Raw genomic sequence first — 13,226 nt, forward strand, 5'->3', positions numbered from 1 at the left:
TCTTCACTTCACCCTGAAGATAATTTGACTCATCTCCGAAAATAACTTTTTTAGATCAGTCTGAATGGCCCTGGAAGTAGAGTGGTAAATGCTCTGCACATTGCCAGCAGGTGTTCAGCCTACACAAAGCAAAAGACCAGGAACGGGTCTGTCAGAGTATGTGAGCACAGCATCATTAATGAAAACCCTGAGGACACAGGACTTCTTTTTGATCTGATCTGGTTGTTTTCCTCTCTATGGATCACATCATGAAATAAGTTTCAGACAAAATCAGTTGGTGCAATATAAAACTACAATCCAAAAATTAACTCAATCAACCAAATCCCAAAATAATTTGTGTTATGACCGTTGTCCTGTATAGCCACATGGAAATGGACTTTATATGGACTTTATAAGTGTAAAAATTGGCTATAAACCTGTTTATTCTTTTTATTTTCATACATATGTTCATTGGCACATTTTATTAAAGTGCTAATTTATGGTTAGCACAACAATTAGGTTAATCAACAATTAAAGTAGACACTAATCATGTGTGTTTCATTTATAAAAAAACGAATCAATGCTAATCCATCACCTTAATCAATGCTGTTCAGTGTCATTTACATGACACATCAGCTGTAAACAACATGGAAGCTAAAATGTTTAGTTATATTAAACATTAATTATTTAATTTGAAGCTTGCTTCAGATTTTTTTTTTTTACCTTATTGACCTTCAACAATGAGCCTCAAAGGCTTGGAAACCAAATAATTTATGTTTCTTATGTTATGTTTCTTTAAAAATTATATATTAAATGTGTAGATTGTTAATAATCGACTGCATTCCAGCTTCAATTAAATTAATGATAAACCAGGCAACATATTCATAACTCTAGTCGGCGGTCCCACCAAATTATTTATTGATCTAAGAAAATAAATGCACGTTTGTACATATTTTCCAGTAAAGCCCATTCACATTTATTTAAACAGGCCTAGCACTATACAGATTGTTTCAAAGCGGCTTTGCGGTAATAACAGGATAATAACAATATTAATGATGAATACAATTGCAGAGTAAAGCAGATCTTAAAAAGCAGGTCTTTCAGTGGCGTGTGTTCAAAATCTCTTCTGGTTGAATGCTGCCACCCTGTGTTGACTCTTTATAGACCTAACGCATTATAAAGTGCTGATTTAGAACTTTTACTCATCAGTGAGAGATTATGTCTAAAATAAAATATGATGCCAATTGCAAGAATTTTTGGAACTCAAAGGGAAAAACAGAAAAGGATGTTTGTGCACTGCTTTTAATAAATGGGTAACACTTTAAATAAGGGTCCACCGTTAATGGGTAAATATGCAGAAAGTAATGCAGTGTAATGAGTACATTAACACTTCAGCTACTACAACTAACTAATACAGAAACAAGCCACTAATCAGTAAATAGGCCTACTATCAAATTTAGGCGATAGTTCCTTAAGTTATCAATAAGTACTGAATGATATTAGCTTAATAACTATTAGCTAACTGAGAACATTATTGTGTCTGAGACAAAATAAATAATCTTTTTTACTAAAGTAATACAATGTATCACTAATTCCTCAAGTGTTACCTCACTATGCAGGAACTATGAACATTATTTTAAAGTGAAAAAGATCTTTTTCACTTTAAAATAATGGTCCAGGTTACTAGTATTTCCTGCATAGTGAGTGAGGTATTAGGGTAACACTTGAGTAATTAGAGATGCAGTTTATTACCACATTGAGAGTAAAAGAAGACAATAGCTCACATCTCAGACATGTTAATGTTGTGATTAGTAATTCATTAGTAATTCTCTATAGTTTGTCATAGTTACCTATTCATTCTTAATAATGCGAATCTCATTTAATTATTGATTACCTAATAAGGAACTATGTCTTAAGCTATGTTAGTGTTTCGATATTACTTCCTGATTAGCTTATTTCTATATTAGTTAATGCAGTGCTACTCATTTTTCCTGTATATTTACCTATTAAAGTTTTTCTCAGTCACTTTGATACATTTCTCAAATCATCCTCGACATTTGCAAAACAGTAAGTGCATTAAAACAATTCCTAAAAATAGCAAAACACCACATGGATTACGTGCAAAAGGTAATCATATTTCTATACATTTCCATTAGACTTTTTTTCCAAAGATATTCATTGTGATGTGGATGAGAATTTGTGGCCCAGCAGACAGGAACATAAGGAGTGCCTTCACGTGCTATCGGAAGTTTCCTACTTCCCACTTCAGAAGTCGTGATTAGGAGCTTGTTGTGTTCAGGTTGTTTGTTGTCGGAAAGAATGGAGGACGCCAGGTTCATACTTTTGTGCATCTTGGGAAAACGCTATTTTAACACTAGGCCCATTTCAGTCATTTCCCGGTCCCAGAAAATCATAGAATGACTGGCAAACACTACACAACACGAAAGCATATTGTTCATAATCACATTCATAATAAAGGCATAAAGGTGCTTAAAGACTAAAATGTTAATAGTTTCAGCCATACATCCTATTGTATCGGCTATACTTTTACCACATAGTTAGCTTGCTCACTATTCTGGAATGATGGTCAACTACATGCGATTTTCAATGTGTTTAATATACACAATGCTTCAAATGATTTTAACGACAAGATAATGAAACTGTTGCGGGAAAAAAACGTAGCCTAAAACAAAAGAAAAGAAATTCGTTTCCCATCCGCCATTTTTAACGGTCATGCCACGCCCATCTCGGGAACTTGGTTATCAAAATTATTCCCGTTTCCCAGTGGTAAACACGACATCAGAGGGCGTTCATGTGCAAGATTTTCCTCGGATAGTCTTATTTACAATAATTACGATAGCACGTGAATGCGGCATAATTCCTAAAGCGCATGTACAGTTTTCTCTAAGGAGATTGTCCTATGATCACATTTCTACTTTTTTTTAAAAAAAATGTTCTTTGTGCTATGCAGTGCTGGCTTTTCCTTTCTGTATCGCAATGACATGAGGCCTAGCTGTAGCATTAAGCTAGCTGAACAAACGCTGAGTTTCAGAGTAGGTTTAAGAGTTGACAAATCCAGATAAATCCAACCTGGTTTAGATCAAGTTCAACCGTTTCTCAAAGCTCAGTAAACGTTCTCTGTCAATTCAGGTTTAATCCAGAGTTAGCGATTATCTCTGAAGCACCTGAAAGGGCGAAATTCACTTCTCTTCTGAAGATTGAGAGATTGTTTTGATAATTATCATGAAATTAAATGCGAAAGTTTGAGAAGGCAGTTTAAAGAATATCTGACTATATCAATGCATGATGTGAATCAAAGAAATATGCCTAATAATTATAGGTTCACAAAGAGCTCAAATACACATTGTTTAAAATAATTATTAATGCATGTTTTATATTTATATTAATATTTGTCTTCTTGTCAATTAATATGCAAATTCTATGAAAATATATTAATTAAAAGTAATTATAATTAGTACGATATAAATAATATATAATTAGTATATAAATAATAAAAGTAATTATAATTAATAATTAATTAAAAAATAAATTATAATAAATTATTAATTAAAAGTAAATAACTCATATAATATAAATAATATATAATTAGTATATGAATAATATATAATAATATATAAATAATAAATAATTAGTGCCAAAGGAATAACATTTGTCTCTAAGGGGTTTTTCTTTGGTATAAACTGTGATACAGGGGGTGTGGCTTTATTGCATCTTTACTGGAAGCTGATTGGTCCAGTTTGGGTTAGCTCTATCTAACCCAGAATAAAAACTGCTCCAGAGCAGGTTAGTGTACCGTAGTTTACCATGGATGTGAACACCAATTAACGACACTAGAATCCAATCCACCTTCTTCAGCCTGATAAACCAGAGTTTGCTCAAACTAATCTTGAACTTACCTGGGTAGAAACTGAAACCAGCTTTGTGCAACAGGCCACTGGTCTGTCAACAAATTACAGTACAAACAGCAAAGATACCCGGATGGTTTACTATTTCCGGTCTGAATTTGAAGTGCGGTGCTACATTCCAGTTAGTATTTATTATGCCCTTCACTCGCTAACTTCCCTCCGTCTCGTTCACTCGGATGTGCGTCATTGCTTACGTTGCATGAGTGCCCACTACTGGCAGGACCTTTGCAATGAGCTGAACTGGAACGCCCTAAGCCCTTGATCACTTGGAATTCACTATAGAGTGTAATTTTTTTTCTTTTTTTTTCTTCACTAAATTGATTAATGCAACATTCTACATAGGTGTGTTTGTGTTGTTTTAAATATTATTAAAAATAATTCAAATAGCTTAGAGTTTTTTGTGGTGGGGTAAATAAACACGATATGCAGTGACGTCACACTCAGTGAAAAACGAGGGAGCAAAGGTCTGTCCACATAAACTTCCCTTGTCCCTTTTGAAGTGGAACACACTTCCCTCCTGAGGGGAAGTGCTTAGGGAAGTTCGCAAGTGCGTGTCTAATAGTGGAGTGGAACGCAGCATGGATCGATGCACTCTAACGGCTGATATTGCCCACCACAACCCATTGCGAGTTGGACGAGGATTCGGTTAGAACTACAAACGCGGATAAAAAGCGTTAAAAATCTACAAACATGACGGATGTGCGAGTCTGACGGTTAAGTAGAGAAGTTTAAATAAAGGGGTTTGAGTGACCAACTATCAGTATTTAACCTGACAATAATATATTTATTAAGTGTTGTCCACATTATATTTCACCTGCAGATATTTAAACTGCAAACACAAGAAGAGAGTCTCTGCATTAAAGACTCACAAATGGCAGATCAAAGTGCGGCTATATTTCTCTCTGATATGGTAGGAAATTAAACTAAATGTGGAAGATTTGAACTGTGTGATGATTGACGGGGCAATTTAAACGGTGATGGGATGCACGTAACTAGCGACAATTCCATTAAAGATGATGAAATAGTATGTCCCGTAGCTTGCATACTTTTCTGCTACACACTCAAAAGTATGTACTTTTTCTTCACAAAAAGAGTACATACTTTTTGTATGTAGTATAAGCAGGCGAATTGTGACGCACTTGTTTGCCCTCTGTATTAAAGCCCTCAGTTTCCCTCAGTGTTTGTCAGTCGTCATCTATACTGGTGTTTGAGTGGTCCCTGAAAGAGTATTGAAGTTTCTGTTCCAAGTTCTCCTTCTCCTTTGTGAATTGTGATCTACACCAGTTTGTGACACCACATAACCTACACTTTACAATGATTGTCATCCAAACTTTACATCAGAACATCCCTCCAGAGTACAGTTATATTGACAACATGACTAAGCAATTTGACTGTCTCAATTTGATCCGTACACAATGACTTGTCATTCTGATGGCACTGACATGTTTTTTGACACAGATATTTACTTTTGAGAGAACTAAGGATTTTGAGCAAGAGATGCAGGTAATCCATTGTGTTTTGCTATTTGTATGATTTGTTTTGAGAAATGCACTAACTTTTTTGCAAATGTTGAGGATGATTTGAACTGTATGAACAAAACCTGAACAAAAGCTGTATGACAACTTGTTCAACCATTTTGCATCATGAAAAGACTTGCGCTGTAAACTAATGCCTAAATGTTGTTGGGGTGAGACTATTTAACGACAATTCAAACTGCTTTTTGATGTGTACAAGTGACACAATGATGTGAAGATTGAACAGATTTTGAGAATTTCATATTTTGATCTGAGAAATGTACCAAAGTGACTGAGAAAAACTGTAATAATGGACCATTATTCTAAAGTGTTACCAATAAATGCTATTTCTATGGGACTTTAAAGTAGTCTTGAAGACTTGGTAATTTATAATGAAGCTATTATATTATAAATTAGCCAATAAAACAAATTCTAATTCTAACAAGATATAATCCTGATATAGTTGCATATTATATTGTATATCGCTTTGGATAAAAGTGTCTGCGCACGAGTGAAAATGTAGATAGATGGACGGATGGACATTCAGATAAATAAAAAGGTAGACAGACAGACAGATAACAGATAGATGACACAGACAGCTCATAAAAAATAAATAGGTAGAAAGACAGAAAGAAAGATAAATACATACATTATAAATAAGTAGACAGACAGACAGACAGACAGATTAGATAGGTGGGTGGGTGGGTGGATGGATGAATGGATGGATGGATGGATGGATGGATGGATGGATGGATGGATGGATGGATAGATAGATAGATAGATAGATAGATAGATAGATAGATAGATAGATAGATAGATAGATAGATAGATAGATAGATAGATAGATAGATAGATAGATAGATAGATAGATAGATAGATAGATAGATAGATAGATAGATAGGCAGGCAGATTAAGTCAGTAAAAAGTTAACCTGAGGTTTAGTAGACTGAATACAATTCTTATGGTTACATGATTTATTTAGAATTTCTATTTGCGGCAATGTAATGTCTTGCAGTGCACACTTTTGTTCACTAAGGTGTGCCACATCAATTACTGTGGAACTGAAAAACCAAAACCATATATTTATACCATATATATAAACCAAGATTTGTTTAACATTTAAAATAATAATAATAATTATATATATATATATATATAATTATTATTATTATTTTAAATGTTAAACAAATCTTAACCAATGATGATCACACAGAACACATATTTACTATTAACTACTACTTTTGCCTCAATAAACTCTTAATTGACTGCTTATTAATAGTAGGCCTAAGTTGTTAATTTTAGGCATTGTGTATAGGACTAAGGGATGTAGAATAAGGTCATGCACAACAAGGCATTAATATGTGCTTTATAAGAACTAATAAACAGCCAATACCCTAGTAACATCCAAGCCAATAAGCAACTAGATTTAACCCCCTAAATAAAGTATTACAGAAATAATCATTAACAAACATTATTTTGTTACTGTAGCCTCATCAATTAATCTCAAATCCTATGTTCATCATTTAGCCTTTCTTTAATGCTTGTTGTATTCCAGATTGTATACCACTAGCTAGCCTATCCTTTATTATTACTCCTTAAAATTGTCAACAAATCAAATTTTTCAAATTAGCTAGGCTACGTCTAGAAATCACTTCACTGAAATTTTATTTTAACTTTGTAATCAGGTAGAATTTATTTGAGTCTACAAATCTTGTCACCCCCAGCAAGCAATTTTGTGTATAAAGACATCTAGTAGGAGTCCAAACACAGCAATGGCATAGGCTAAAACAAGGCTACCTTTGGGCTGTCAGTGAAAATGTAATAGACATCAAACCATAGCCAAAAAAATAGGTAATCATGAACATGTCAAAGAAATGAAAACCTAAACCAAACCCTATCCCCCTATAAATGCATGTATTAGTACTACTCAGTGCTTAAATGTATCATTACAGTGTAACAAAGACACCTTAAAATAAAGTGTGACCCTCTATTTTAAGGTGACTTTGTTACAGCGTAATTATACAGTTAAATGCCAAGTAATATTAATTAACTATATGTACAGGTTAGGATTAGGTTAGGTTTAAGGTTGCATGTAATTATCCATAATTTATAGTAATTAGGCTACCATAGAAACTATGGTAACACTTTATATTAATGTGTCTTTGTTACACTGTAATTATTAAGTACTACATGTAGGCTATATAATCTATAGGGATAGGATTTGATTTTGTTTAGGGTTAGTTGCATGTATAATTTATAGTTATTGGTAAGTATAGTAACTTGTAACGTGTAACAGTGACGCTGTAAAGTGTAACCGCGCAACTATGTGTAACAAGGACGCTGTAAAATGACACGTTACCAAAAGTATCTACATTTCAAATTTCGTAATTTAAATACAATTAAAAGCTGCAAAAATAGGTTGAAAAACTTCTGTTTTCATTCGACTTTTCTTAAAATTCTTAATCCAACGGCCAACTTGTTTGTTGCCGTTTGTCTGTGCGGTGTGTGAATTGTCCAACATCCAAGACCCAACAGCCTCAGGTAACTAGACTCCAACACTTTTTCTTTAGCATTTAAAACAATATATACTATAAAAAAGACCACTGTATTCTCTCATTTGCCGTGAATGTACTAGATATGACCACCTTGGCCGTGTCTCAAAACCGAGTGAGCTGCCTAAGTAGCATTTTGGAGCCTCATATATTGCTTTTGTGAGCAGGCAGCACACTCGGTTTTGAGTCACAGCCGCGTGTGCATTCACCTACCCCGCCTCTCTCCAGCTGATGCCCGCGCCCTGTCAATCTCTATCCCAGCAGAGAGAGGACAGGGGGAAACCGAACCAGAGCGGGTCCGCGGGGGGAAGAGGCGCATGAAAACATCCATGGGTGGCTGTGTGGGCAGTCATCATGATTCTTCAGGCAGTTTAAACGAAAACTCGGACGGAACCGGAGGTAGGAAATAAACCATATCCAGGAAACGCGAGGCAATTTGTGCTGTTTTGGGTCTGCGCTGCTTCCCTTGTCTCCTTCTCGGCTTGTTAGTGCATTGAAACATCGTGCTGGGTTTTGCGTCGCTTTGTAATGCACGATCGCTCCTCTCGGACACGCGCCTGGCTGTAGGGACATTTAAGACTGCGATTTTGTGATTATGCAAATGTTTTCATAAATCTCCCCCACTGCTCTTTGTCTTTGGGCATTGAGTCGTTGTGCATATAACACCTTCCTACTAGCTGGTTAGCTTTAGCTGTGTGTTATATATATATAAAGAGAGTGTGTTAGCTGCATGGCTAGTGTGGCTCTGTTTCTCTTCATTTTAGTAAAATATGGGTCATGGTTTTGCCTCAGAATGCAGAAACACACGGGGTTGTCCTCTATCCTAACATTTAACTTATCTTGTTTAATGCAAACCATTTGGTTTCAAACACTTTATTCATTGTTTATTAAAGTAATCTCACATTTAGTAGTGATGTTGTACTGAATATCTGTATGGCCGTGATTTGACCATAAAACACAAGGCCGTGCCGATATTCAGAACAACAGCACGGTGGTGAGAGTTATATTGCTTTTATACAACTTGCATAACTTTAGTTTCAAAAATTGCCTAGTTAATTCTTATATTTTTGTATCCAACAAAATACTTTACATTTTTTTATAAAAAAACAATTTTTGTTCAAAATTGTCAAACTATCTGATTCAAAACCTCTGGAACGTGAATATGAGTGGAGCGGAGCAACTAGGCTGTGTTCACACTGCAAACCTTAGTGCTCAATTCCGATTTATTACTCAGATCTGATTGTGTGTGTGTGTGTGTGTGTAGCTGTTTACATTGTTGTTTTAAATGCAGTAAATATCAGATTTCATTGTAATCATCGTCCTGAACTGACCGGAATGCGCAAAAGAACGATAAAAAGACGTCAAGCAGCACTGTCGTGCGGAGTTGAACAAGTAGGGCATTAAAGTAATGCAAAAAAAGAGTTTTAAACATTTATGATGCTTGTATTCTGTAGAACTGTCACTGAAATACTAAATTTTTACATCACTGTCTTTCACTGACATTTCACAATGTCTTAATAACGTCGGGTATGTAAAATCATTGAAGTGACTGACTCGTAATCGTTCTAACTCTATGAGAATAAGGAAGTCCACACCACAGCTATAACTATAACAAAAAAGAGGAACAATATAACTGAAATCTGCATAATTGATAATGGCATTGTGCACTTAAACAGAACATTTTTGCCCCTTGGTGTTGACAATAGTTATCGATATTCATCTTTATAGTTAGTGGTCTGATGTAAACAGGCCTTATAGGGCCATTCACCATAGAACAAGAACTACAGCAATATCTATGACTATAATATTCTAATAATTGTATAAATGTATAATAATCCTACCAGTCCACACCACAACTGTAACAACTCAACTGTGACATAAAAACAACAACATAAATGCCTTATTCAAAAATCTGGCAAATCTACTATAATATAATGAAGAATTATATTATATAGATTAATTTGTTGATTGCAAAAGCATTCTTTTGTCACAATAATATGCCCCTGTAACTAATTTTGAAGGGCTGTTATTTTTATACAATAAAAATAACAGGCCTTCATAATAGCTAGTAAGGGCTAATTCGACCATGCTAACCAACCAGCCAAACCATGACCCCTTTAGACCAAACTAATAATCACCCAGTGCCAAATGAGTCACTGATTTATGATCTGTTTTGTTGGAAGAGAAAGACTATTTAATTGTGTATATTTTTGTTTAATACTGTAGTACACTAGCTGACTAGCATTTATGCTAAACTGCCTGAGATATAACATAGGCCTACATGGTTTAACAGCCCAAAAAATGTAATTTAATTTCATCACAATGGCTGACGTCTTTTGTGTTTGTTAATAGCTGAGACACTCGTGATTTCCCGCTTGTGTTACAGATGTTCCTACCGATGTCACAATCAAACTCATGTTATTGTTTGAAGAAGTGCTAATATACAGGAAGCTTCACTGTTGCTTGTGCCAAATCACAATATGGATGATTTATAAAACAATATAGAAGATGTCAGCAATTACTGCTCTTCTCTTTCAGGCTCTCATATGCTGAACAAAAATAGCTTCTAGACAAAGCCTATGGGACTAAATTACTCATCATGTGTCATTATTGTAATGAGAGCGGCACCCTCAGATGAAACCCTGAACGTTTCCGGAAATTGACAGTTACCTGCAGACTTAATGGCTGCTAATTTTCCACGGCTCACAGCGCTTGATTTGGATGTCAACAATTTAACAGCTCCTTTGGGATGGAGGTAGTTGTGCTACAGGGGATTACAATTGTTTTAAAGCAGTTCTAGCGAAGTTTGGGTGGATAATTAAGTTTACTATGGCCACATACACACTGCAGCTAAAGCCCTTTTAAGTGCTTAATCCTGTTCTGTACATACTTTTTGTGTGCAGTATATATACATCAGATTTACCTTCTTTCGTTGACCATTTTCATTTTAGCATCCCTCCACTACTCCATCTCCTTACTTGATTCTAACAAACTCTTAGAAGACAAGACTCTTATTAGATGTCAACACAATCTATAATACACTTCAGTCTAGTTCTAGAGTATTCAGAGCCCGGAGCCCTCCCCCAGACAGCACGCCAAATACGCATAATCTTCACTCTATTTAATTTGATTTAAGTGTGAACTCGTGAAACATGGTTACTGAGTAGATCGTTCTCTGGGATGCGTTTTTACGAAAATCGCATGTAAAGAGTTTTATCTCTAAAAACAGATTAGTTTATAACACTAGTATATGGGACAGTAAAATTGAATCGCTAGTTAATACCACTAACAAGGCTCAAAATAGCCTCACCCTAACACGGTAGCATAATGAGGGTCCCTTCATGCAAACCGTAACATTGATACATTTGTAAGTGTACAAACAGTTTAATAAGAAGATACTTTATAAAGATAGTACATTACGCATTTACAGACAGAAGCCATCTTTGAAAACAGTCTCGACCAGTCGAGCCATGAACGCCGTGCTAAGTGAGCTGATCTATAGGAATTACATTTGTGAAATCTAATTACATGGAAATGCATGGATTATATCTGTTTATTAAAATATATAGCTGACTAACTACAAGGGAAGAAGGTGTCCCATATGAGATTCCAAGTCACAGCTAATATGAGATTAGAGCGTCAAATGTGTCTATTTACAATATGTTTTGAGGCGTTGATCATTGTAGCCAATCAGAGACATATATGTTGAGCACATGAACACAATGGCCAATCAGAGTCCGTTTAAAATTTCAGTTCCGACTTGGCACAGTAGTCGGTACTTTTGACAAAAACGTTTGTTTTTGGGTGAATTATCCTGACTGACAAATAGCGACATTTTGTGAGGTTATTTTGTGAGGTTTCTAGGGTGCTCTGAGTGATTGCTTGGTGGTTTCTTACTGGCTTAATGTCAACAGAGTCCATCCCCTAGTCTCTGTGATAATCTGGTCCCCAGATATGCCATGGTTCCTTCTTCTTCATTAATGTTTGTTGCAATAACATTTTGGGACAGTTTAGATGCCAACGTTTAAGGGTGTGTTCACACTTGGCAGGTTTGGTTAAATTAAAATAAACGCTTGCAAATTGCTTTGTTAGTGTGGTTCATTAGAATAAGTGTGAGCGCTGCTATCCGAACCTTGGTGCGGCCCAAACAAGCAGATCCAGACCCAACTTTTCTGGGGGTCTCAGCCTGGTTCCAAGCGAACTCTGGTGCGGTTCGACTGAAATATGAACGCAACATGGACCAAAGACATCTAAACAAACCAAAAACAGTAGTGCTCACGCATACCTGTGTTTTCTCGTCTTAGGAGCTATGCTGCCCATTACAGTTCTGTATAGTTTTGTTTTATATCTTTAGGTTCTGTGTTAAAATTGTAGTGAATGCTAAGCAAACCTTTTTTTGTTGTTGTTGGACCAGATCAAAAGAACCAAACTACACCATAATACTTAGGGTTAGTGGTTTCTAAAAAAAGTGTTTTTAAAATCCTAATTCATTAAGCATTCATGCATTATCACTCAGATATTCTTGTCATCTTAACACTCTGTCAGCAGTCTGTTCGCTGCTCATGCCAGGTGTTTTCTGAGTTGTTTGTGAGGTGAAACTTGAGTGCCTTGCCTGTCTTGCATTATGCAGTGTTCGAGTTCTCCAAGCAGAAAGACACAGCGGTCCTCATGCCAGGCCACGCTTTCACCTGGATCATTGGGTCGTCATGGAGATGAATGTGGAACGTGGCACAGGCCTGACATCTTGGCCTGCTTGCTTTAATGATGATGTCTAGGTTTCTCCTTTATACACTTGAAGGAATGTTTATTCATTTAATATGTGTATATGGAGGATGTAAGGATAAAAAATGTCCATCACTGATATAAAAATGTTCTTGGCATAAATTTGCCCCGGGCCTTTGTTTTTAATTAAAGTGAAATATGCATTCAGAACCTGTAAAGCTATTGGCTTACAGATGTTCTCAGTGAAGTGACCCATACCTGCCTATGTTAATAACCCAGACAGCTTGCCATTAATTTCCCAGAATTCCTTTCATCTTAGAAGATGTTTTATTGTTGGCGAGCTAACAGAGAATTCAAGACAGCTGGAAGTTATTCAGAGGCATTTGCAAAGGGCATATCAGGCAGCTCAGAATATGTGAACTCTTGTTGAAACATTGATGTTTTCCATAGTTAAAGAGCTATTTCACACAAAAATGAAAATTGTCATCATTTACTTGCACTCATGTCATTTCAAATCTGTATGGATTTCTTTC

The 13,226-nt window shown here is 35.7% G+C and overlaps 1 protein-coding gene across 1 annotated transcript in view; it reads left to right on the forward strand.

Moving 5' to 3' along the window:
• The first annotated feature begins 8,141 nt into the window (after positions 1 to 8,141).
• Positions 8,142 to 13,226, forward strand: part of ubtd2 (ubiquitin domain containing 2) — a 45,368-nt gene continuing 40,283 nt past the window's right edge. The window contains 1 exon segment of the mRNA XM_067424196.1: positions 8,142 to 8,370. Coding sequence (XP_067280297.1) covers positions 8,289 to 8,370 — 82 coding nt within the window. The 5' untranslated portion in view covers positions 8,142 to 8,288.

Source organism: Pseudorasbora parva, chromosome 18 (genome assembly GCF_024679245.1).
Source record: "Pseudorasbora parva isolate DD20220531a chromosome 18, ASM2467924v1, whole genome shotgun sequence".
NCBI lineage: Eukaryota > Metazoa > Chordata > Actinopteri > Cypriniformes > Gobionidae > Pseudorasbora > Pseudorasbora parva.